Source organism: Quercus lobata, unplaced genomic scaffold, assembly GCF_001633185.2.
Source record: "Quercus lobata isolate SW786 unplaced genomic scaffold, ValleyOak3.0 Primary Assembly Scq3eQI_181, whole genome shotgun sequence".
In the NCBI taxonomy this organism is placed as follows: Eukaryota; Viridiplantae; Streptophyta; class Magnoliopsida; order Fagales; family Fagaceae; genus Quercus; species Quercus lobata.
In genome coordinates this window covers 26,524-36,270 of record NW_022154764.1, presented here as the reverse complement: position 1 = coordinate 36,270, position 9,747 = coordinate 26,524, and the positions used below count along the sequence as shown (strand labels likewise).

The 9,747-nt window shown below is 38.7% G+C and overlaps 2 protein-coding genes across 2 annotated transcripts; one reads left to right on the top strand and one right to left on the bottom strand.

Moving 5' to 3' along the window:
• The first annotated feature begins 319 nt into the window (after window positions 1-319).
• LOC115973294 (sorting nexin 2A-like) lies at window positions 320-5,124 on the top strand. Its single transcript, XM_031093548.1, has 5 exons — window positions 320-1,651; window positions 2,386-2,595; window positions 2,832-3,092; window positions 4,659-4,745; window positions 4,854-5,124. Exons 1-5 carry the CDS (start codon window positions 662-664, stop codon window positions 4,932-4,934), a joined length of 1,629 nt encoding a protein of 542 aa, XP_030949408.1. The 5' UTR covers window positions 320-661; the 3' UTR covers window positions 4,935-5,124.
• A 405-nt stretch (window positions 5,125-5,529) lies between these two features.
• LOC115973289 (probably inactive leucine-rich repeat receptor-like protein kinase IMK2) lies at window positions 5,530-8,701 on the bottom strand. Its single transcript, XM_031093544.1, has 2 exons — window positions 6,455-8,701; window positions 5,530-6,335 (listed from the first exon to the last, which is right to left on the bottom strand). Exons 1-2 carry the CDS (start codon window positions 8,448-8,450, stop codon window positions 5,722-5,724), a joined length of 2,610 nt encoding a protein of 869 aa, XP_030949404.1. The 5' UTR covers window positions 8,451-8,701; the 3' UTR covers window positions 5,530-5,721.
• Window positions 8,702-9,747: the final 1,046 nt, after the last annotated feature.

The following is a 9,747-nucleotide window of genomic DNA, read 5'->3' as shown; positions in this document are numbered from 1 at the left end:
TATTAGAACACACACAAAAATAGTAATATTGATTTTTTAAACTAGGTTTATAATACATTATTTAATCAGAGTACAACTACAAAAGGGTCTAACTGTTGTAGTTGTAGACTAGAGTTATAAATAATGGACATTAGACACACATAACAAATATGGAATAAACAATAAACATCCCCTTTTTTTTAGCTAATAAAATATAATGATATACTAAAATCCAATTTCCTAATTTATTGATAATACGCAAAGATTATAGAAAGTGTAAGCTAGTGCTCTTACATCTAATTACTAGTCCCAATCGGGCTTGGGTTATAGCTCCAAATCTGTCGTTTGAAGCAACGTTTTCTCCGCGAACAATCATAAACACGCATGTCACCACCTTGCGTGGCGGCATTACCATCATCTTGACCAAAAATAGATTCCCAACTTAGAAACTTCACTCCACTCCCTCTTACCTCACTCCAAAACCCCCCGAGTTGACTCAGCCGAGTCTCCACCCCAAAACTCACTCCCTCGCTTACCGTACAATACACTCCCAAGTCTTCCTTCTTCTTCACTCTCAACCAAAAAAATGAGTCTTAAACCCAATCCTCCACACTAAAACCAAAAAAAGAAAAAAAAAAAGAAAAAATCGATTTCAAAAAATTTACTTTCTTTTTTTGCTAAAATGATGTGCATAGAAGAAACTAACCTGCATGAATCTCGAGAAGAAATGGAATCTCTAGTTCTTGACGATTCATCCAACGGTCAATCTCACTCCGGTGCTAAACTAGTACTCAATCACGATGATCCGCTGCTCTCGTCCTCATCGTCCTTCATGGACCCTCAAAACCCTAACTCTAACTCTATCTTGAGCTCTCACGCTTCCTTCAACGCTTTTCTCGACCCTCCTTCCTACGCCGAAGCGATCTTCACTTCCTTCGATTCTTCATCCAACGGCCACGATCAAATCCCCTTGTTTTCCTCCTCCAATTCAAACCCTCGGAGCTCCGATTACCTCCAAATCTCGGTTTCGGATCCTCAAAAGGAGCAGGAGCTGTCCAATTCTTTGGTTCCCGGTGGGACCACGTACTACACGTATTTGATTACGACGAGGACGAATTTACCCGAATTCGGCGGATCCGGATCCGAATTCAGTGTTCGGAGGCGGTTCAAGGATGTGGTTACGTTATCGGATCGGTTGTCGGAGTCGTACCGGGGGTTCTTCATCCCTCTCCGGCCGGACAAGAGCGTGGTGGAGAGTCAGGTGATGGCGAAGCAGGAGTTCGTGGAGCAGAGGAGGGTTTCGTTGGAGAAGTACCTCCGGAGATTGGCGGCGCACCCGGTGATTCGGCGGAGCGAGGAGTTGAGGGTTTTTTTGGAGGCGAAGGGGAAGTTACCGCTGCCGAAGAGTGTCGACGTGGCTTCGAGGGTGATCGACGGCGCGGCGAGGCTGCCGAGGCAGTTGCTTGGTGAGGATGCGATTGATGTGAATGAGGTGGCGCAGCCGGCAAAAGGCGGGAGGGATTTGTTGAGGATGTTTAGGGAGTTGAAGCAGGCGGTGTCGAATGATTGGGGCAGCGTGAAGCCGGTGGTGGTGGAGGAGGATAAGTGGTTCTTGGAGAAGAAGGAGAAGTTGATGGAGTTTGAGCAAGAACTTAGCAATGTGTCTCAACAGGTTATTGTTTATGTGCTTTGTAGTTTATGTGTAAAGATATTAGAATTTGGTACTTGCATGGTTGCATTTTGAAAGAGAAATGAATGAATAATAGATTAGGCATTGTAAAGTTTGGGACTTGAACAATAGGGGTTTAATATGAATAAAGGTGACGTGCGAAATGAATTTGTATGTTGTGTGTGTGTGTTTGGATAGGAATTTATGGTGATAATATGTTGCTTCATTTGGAATGTGACTTGAGAAGAATTGGTGCATTGTAAAGTTTGGCACTTGAACAATATAAGTTTGGTTTCTATGAATGTTTTGTGTAAAAATGAATTGGTGTGTTGTGTATTTTTAAGATAGAATGATGGTGAGGATCAAAATCTTTTGTCCCACTTTATACTCGACCAACTCCGGCATGCCATATGTCATATTTTTTCCATTTTAAATTTTGGTTTCTTTATTGGGGAAAAAAATGGACGTGGCAGGCTGCGATTGGTGGAGCATAAGTGAAACGCTTAGAACAGAAGATTTTTATTCCTCCATATGGAATGTGACAAGTGGGATGAGTTTTAGGCTACAATGAAACAATGTCCTTTTAAAGTGAAAACTATTTCTGAATGGCGGATTTGACAATAAACTTATATGTAAAAGCGCAATAGACAATTAGTGGGTTATTTAAAGGTGTATTTACTTTGGTGGTTTCTTGGTTTTTGGTAGTGAATGTTTGGTATGAATGATTGTCTTTGCAGGCTGAATCGCTTGTAAAAGCTCAGCAAGACATGGGAGAGACAATGGGGGAATTGGGATTGGCGTTTGTTAAGCTGACCAAGTTTGAGACGGAGGAAGCAGTGTTTGACTCTCAAAGAGAACGAGCTGGTGACATGAAAAATGTTGCGACTGCTGCTGTTAAATCAAGTAGATTGTACCGGGAGTTAAATGGGCAGACAGTAAAACATTTGGTAACTAACAAGAGTTATTGCTATACATTCAAATTCAAACTTTATAATCTAGGTGATCCATAATAAACACAAATATTGAAAGATTTCTTGAAAACTCTCTCCTTAGTATTACTAGGAAACTTTCTTAATTATGTTGATGGGTTGTAGTGAATTGATAGAATATTTCTGGTCCACTGTCCTTCATAAGGAAAATCTTTTCATTGCTGCACATACCATATTGTTCCATTATATTGCAGGAGAAACTCCATGAATATCTAGGGATAATGCTAGCTGTGAACAATGCATTTTCTGACCGATCAAGCGCTTTACTAACAGTCCAGACGCTTTCGTCAGATTTAGCTTCCTTACATTTAAAGATTGAGAAGCTTGAAGCTGCTTCAGCAAAAATATTTGGTGGAGACAGGTCCAGGTTGCGCAGAATAGAAGAGTTGAAAGAAACTGTCAGGGCTACTGAAGATGCTAAAATTTGCGCTGAGAGAGAATATGAACGGATCAAGGTAACCTTACTGGTTTTTTTTGCTAAGGCAACTGAAACTTAGGCTCTATGGTTTTGATGGTAAATAGCCAGCTTTAGAAACAATTTTTATTATTTTCAATGATCTGTAATGTATTATGTGCATCCAATGTGGAATAATGATTTTAGTTGATAATATCATTTTCTCTTTGCTCTTTTGCCTATTGCTAAAAATTAAGATGCAATATAGCTCCCATCCATATGGGACCAGATTCTTGCATATGAATATTGTTGAGAGCATAATGTTAGCTTAGCCATAATGAATTGGTCCTTAATATCATTTTTAGTTTTACTGCATCTTCCCACTTAATAGTCATAATATCAATTTATCAAAAAATATCAATTATGTCTTAAAGCATGCATGTAGCTGTTAAATTTGTTTATACCATGGCTTTATGGATAGTGATTCCATTGTTTCATTCATAGAGTCATTACCTTTATGTAGATAATTCTTTTTGTTGTATTTTTTAGGCTTCTTCTTTTATTTTTCACATGAATTAAATTATTCTTACCTAAAAAAAACTTGGCTTTGGCAAAGCTCAATGATTGGAGGGAAGGAGGGAGAATTAAATTTATATAAAGATATTTATAGATTTGATATGATAAAATTTTAGCCATAGAGATTGGTATACTAATGGTAAGCCTCCACATGGACCACATCAATAGTTGAGACTAGTTCACCGAAAATACAAGCTTTAAACTTCACTTTAAGCATGTACTTCAAGATCAGATGAGAAGAGAATATTGTGATCCTTACTTATTAAAATGACCCTGAAAGTGGCTATTTTCTCTTTCTAGATACTCTAGGAGATTCCATATCTCACACGGTGTGGAGCTCTATCTTTTGCACTATTGAAAGGAACACTTCCCCATCCAAAAATGATCTAGCTGTTTAGATTCCAGCTGCCTTCATGTTTTATATTTAGCCTCATTTTTTTTGGAGGGAAGAAGAGAGAAAAGAAAGGGGGGGGGGGGGGGGGAGGTGTGGAGGAGTGGATACTTAAGGCTTCAATTATTGTGCTTAAAAGATATTCGCTTGTGTAGCTGTGTCTGTTTCTGTATTCTGCACATTGAGTGAGAGCTTGTGGCAACATACCTTGTGATGTAGGATTTTAAATTATAATTTGCTTTGGAAGATTGGCATCAGTTCGATCATGATGCTCTGTTGACTAATGTTAATTATCTTTCTTTTGTAAAAATAAATAAATAACTAGTTTTTGTTTGAACCAAGTTCAGAATGGAGCTGTTTTATTTGTTGCTGTTTTGGGATTGTCAACAGATTTATAGTCTGCCACTTGTATATGTCTAATACAATCAGTTTATTTTATTGTTTTCATCTTTCTAATGCATTTAACCTTCAAAAGCTTGTTTGGTAAAGTGACAATGTCTGGTTCTGTTTTGTTTTATGTGCACTGTGGTTGTCATGTTTCTTATAATTTGAACTGATTTTGGCATTTGTTGAGGAACATTTACATTTGAGAGCAAACTGTTTTCCATGGAGAGACTATGCGTAGATGTGTTAGTATTATTAATGGTGAGTTATATGCAGGAAAATATCAGGAGTGAGCTTGAAAGGCATGACAAGGAGAGGCATGATGACTTCATGAGCATGTTGAGAGGATTTGTTGTAAATCAGGTACCTTCTTTTTACATTGGCAATGTCTTCCTGGACGATAATAATGCTACGTATAACATTTAATAAGAGCAATTTTTGGTTCTGATAATAATCTATGCCTGTTTACAGGCGGGATATGCGGAGAAGATGGCAAACGTGTGGGAGACACTTGCAGAAGAAACCAACGCATATGTGAAAGATGGCAGCTGAAGTTGTTGGCTGTTAAATTTTTTGTTTTCAGACATTCCTTTGTACTCTTTTCTGTAATTTTTGTATGTACAGTAATTGGAATTTTCAACAAGCTTCTAAAGTTGAGTTGTTGCTTCATATCCTTTTTGGGTTGGTGTAGTTGTCCAGATCCTCCATTATCATTTCTAATGACCAAGATTCCTTTTGGTGAGGGGTAAAGATTTGAACTCACATAGACTTACTATTTTTTCTCCCACCACTCAACTTATCCACGTGGCGAATTGTAGCAAAAATTGTGTAAAATGTTGTGGTACTAACAAGTATTACTCTTTCACCATGTATTTCTTTTTCACAAGGTGATGTATTCAATAGAACAAATTATTTTTATTTTTTACAACTTGTTTTCATCATTTAGCTCTGACCTAAGCTGACTTGTTGAATCAATTGTGACAAACATTGTGATCCTAGCATTAATCATCTCTTTGCTCAAACATCAAAACTTCGATTCATAACTCAAGATAGACGCTATCGAATTTTTAATTATTATTTTCTTTTTAAGAGAAAAAAGAAAGAAAGATGGACTCGGCAAATTAGGGTGAGTTGGAAGTTTGCAAGATTTTATCAAATCACAATGGACATGGCAAAAGTAGCCATTTAATAAATTAAAACAAACTCTATTTACAGACTCTAACGCAAATTACTAGACAAAACTAATGAATGTTCAAGAATGAAAGAATCATGGACTACTAGTTGTCTTCCTAAATATCTCTGCCACAAAAATATAAAACCCACATCGGGAAATCCCTTTCTACTCGCTTGTTGAAGGGACTCCAGCTCCATCGTCACCTGAACTGGAAGCTACCTCGGGTCTAATCTCTTCTAGTTGCTGGAGAACCTGCTGAACTTCCGGTCGAGCTGACGGGGAAGGATCAACACAATGCAAAGCCAGTTTTAATGTGTTTAGCAACTCATCACCAATTGTAGATGCATCCCTCATCAACTCTAAATCGAAAACTTCATTTGTCCACTCCTCTTTTACAATAGAGGCAACCCACTGAGGCAAATCCACACCATTCAATGCCTCACCAGGAGACTTTCCTGTTAGGAGCTCCAATATGATAACCCCAAGACTGTATACATCAGTTTTCGTGTTGGCTTTCTTGAGCTTTGAAAGCTCAGGTGCTCGATAGCCTAATGCTCCTGCAGTAGCAATCACATTAGAATTAGCAGCAGCTGTCATTAGCCGAGAGAGGCCAAAGTCTGCAATTTTGGCATTGGTGTGCTCATCAAGCAGGACATTGGTGGATGTGAGGTTCCCATGTATGATGTTCTCATGTGTGTGAAGGTAGAATAGGCCGCGAGTCATGCCCTGCGCTATTTTCATCCTTTTTGGCCAATCAATGGGTGTATCAGGACCACGAGCTGCAACCAAATGGAACAAATTATAATGAGGACATTTAAGTTTTTCTAAAGGAATCAAAACTAGTAGACAATTATTAGCTGATCATTGCAAATTTAGAATATGAAGCTGCAAGACTTACCATGGAGGAATGTTGCAAGACTCCCTTTACGCATGTAATCAAAAACAAGAAGCTTTTCTCCTTTGGGTCCCAAGTAATAAGCCCTGAGTGCCAATAGATTTGGGTGCCTGATTTTCCCAAGAACATTAACCTCAGCTTCAAATTCTCTCTGACTTTTAGTTATTTTCTCTCTCAATCTCTTCACAGCAACTTCACTCCCATCCTCCAATGTGGCCTTATAGACAGTTCCATAAGTACTCTTCCCCATTATCTCTGCGGTAGCACATAAAAGATCATCTGCTGTAAAAACCATTGGTCCATCAAAATGGACTAGTTTCCCCCCTGCCTCTCCGCCTGCTTCTACTTCACCCCCAACAGGTGGGACCCCCTTTTCAGCCCTTGCAGCACCGGCTCTTTCTGTGGCCTGACCATTCTTTGCTTTTGATGCTGCTCTTTTCCTCATCAAGCAGCAGATCAATATGACACAAAGAACGAGCAGAACAATGACGAGGGCTCCAGCTGCTATGAGAATTATGTCTTTGGTACCTAGATTGCGGTGATGGGCATTTGATCCCTTTGGAGATGGGGGTGCTTGGGAAGGACATGAAATTGAACCACTAAACCCACATAGCTGAACGTTCCCCACAAAAGAGCTTGCATTAAATTTCTGAGAGAGAGCAGTGGGAACAGGACCAGAGAGATTATTGTAAGAAACATTGAAAGAAACAAGGTTTCTTAGATCAGCAAGGGAAGCTGGGATTTCTCCACTAAGATTATTGAAGGATAAATCTAGTTGTGTAAGAGTGGAAATGTTGCCAAAAGTAGTGGGAATGCTACCCCTAAATTGGTTTCTCCTCAAATTTAGAACAGAAAGTTTATGTAATCTGTCAAGATCTTGTGGGATTTGGTTATCAAGGTTGTTGCTCTCAAGATTCAAAAGAACAAGTGAGGATAGATTAGAGACACTGGCAGGCATGCTTCCATTTATGGCATTATTAGAGATATCCAATGTTCTTAGCCTAGAAAGCCTCCCTATTTCAACTGGGATTGATCCAATAATCTGGTTATTACTAAGCGAAATCTCTTCAAGCTCACTTAATGTGCCTAAAGAAGCTGGAATGCTTCCAGAGAAGAAGTTATGATCAACGGCCAATGACCTAAGTTGAAAGTTGTTCTTTTCTAGTGCTCCACCCCACGAGTTTGGGATAGAGCCAGAGAGGTTATTGTGTTGGAGAGCAAGGTACATAAGGGAAGGAGAGCGAGTGAGGCTAACAGGGATTGAACCCGAAAACGAATTGAGGCTTAGATTAAGCCTATAAAGTTTGGTAGAGTTTGCAAGACTATCTGGGATTGTCCCAGTGAGTAAATTGTTACTAATATCAAGTGTTTGGAGCAAAGGACATGAACCTAATGAAGGAGGGATTGAACCTGAAAGCCTATTGTTGAATAGCTGAACTCCTCTGAGACTTGGGAGAAGCCCCAATGAGGAAGGGATTGAACCTTCAATAACATTGTCATGGAGGCTAAGCTTTCGAAGAGCCTGAAATTGGCCAATCTTTTCAGTGATTCGGCCTCCAAGTCCTCTCCATGGAAGCTGGAGTACAATAACCTGTCCTTGTGCACACTTAATTCCAGTCCAACCACCTGAACAAGCTCCATAGCCACTATCATTCCAGCTCCTTAAGAACCCTCTGGGGTCATCTAATTCATGCTTGAATGCTTGAAGTGCTTCATAGTCAGCTTGTGTGACAACTACCCCATCCCAAATCTCGCTTGAAACAGGCTTAGTGAAACATACTGGTAGCAAAAAAAGCAACAAAAAGTGGGAGCAAAGGAAGAGATCTTTCAAAAACCCCAAGAAATGAAAAGGATCATGGATTTTAGACTGAACCTTCCACTTCTCTTTCTTATTGAGTGAAATACAACAATGCCAACCCGCCCTCCTTTTCATCAGAAACTCAAGAATCTGAAAAGGGTATTTGTAAAAATTGTTCAAAAGTAAAGCTTGGTTAGCCATAGCCACTAAGAAATACTGTAGCAGAGTTTGAAAACAAAACAAAAAACAAAAAACAAAAAAAGAATCTGAGTTTTCGCTACTATGAAAGAGGTGTGAATGAAACAGAAACAAAGATCAGTTGGAAGAGGGTTTTGTAGTGTGAACTGAAGGGTGGGGTTTCTCTTCTCTGAATGTGCACGTGAAGCTCACAGAGAGAGAGAGAGAGAGAGGGAATCTTGCATTGGGAGAGAGGAAAACCCGAGACAAAATGTCAGGTGGGGTGGGTGCTAAATGCATTAAGGTTAGGAGGCTCTCTTGCTTTACAAAGCTTAACGGCTAGTTTTTCTTATTTCCCATCCCTATAACTGTTATTATTATTATGTTTTTTGACCGAGTTTCATGGGTATAATCCCAGCTCTTTTATTGCCCTGCCGCTCCTCCCAACGGCTATCTTTTCCTCATGGGTCTGGGACCCAGTTGTTGCAATGAACAAAAAATGGAACACCTGTGTGTGCGGTGTGCCTATAAATAAATCTACAGCGTACCATAAATCTTTTTTATGGAAGCATACCATAAATCTAAGTGAACTAAATAATTTTACAATTTTTTCCCCTGACTTGGTCTCTTATGATTTGTACCGAATTATGAGGTCATGTTAAAGAGTTCCATTGTACAACCCAAGCTAGAATTTTTTTTTTTTTAATCCACCCAAGTTAGAATTTTTAATGCAATTGATTGATTTTTTTATAAGGAGTTAAAATCATTTTCAATTTATAAGTTCATACTTTTATAAGTTTCAGTTATTTTTCAGTGCAGATGAAATCCTTTTAAAACTTCTTTAAAAAGTGCACTAGAATACTTATCGGCAAAAAGCCATGAAAATAATATAAGCGAATCCACCTAACGATACTTTAAATTTCATGAGATTTATTAGATCTTGAATTAGAAACTTTTGTATAATTATGTAGGTTAGTGAAAAAAATAGTAACTTTCTTTCACCTTAAAATTTGTTAAAAAATAGGTTAGTGAAAATTTTTTACTCTTTTTTTTTTTAAACATTACTCGATTGCCACAAAATTAAAAAGTTTGCTGACTATGTAACGGGGGGTGAGGACCACATTGTCCCTGACAGATTAAGCTTGATGACATAGGGTTTGTTTTTAAACTAATCAATGGCGTAGCTTTTTAAGGGCATTATTATATTATTATTATTATTAGCTTTGCAAAAACCTACGAAGTTGAAGCGGTGGATATGAGCCCTCCTATGTGGCTTTGACACAGTAGCGTTGACGTGGATTGCACGAATTGTACTCTTTTT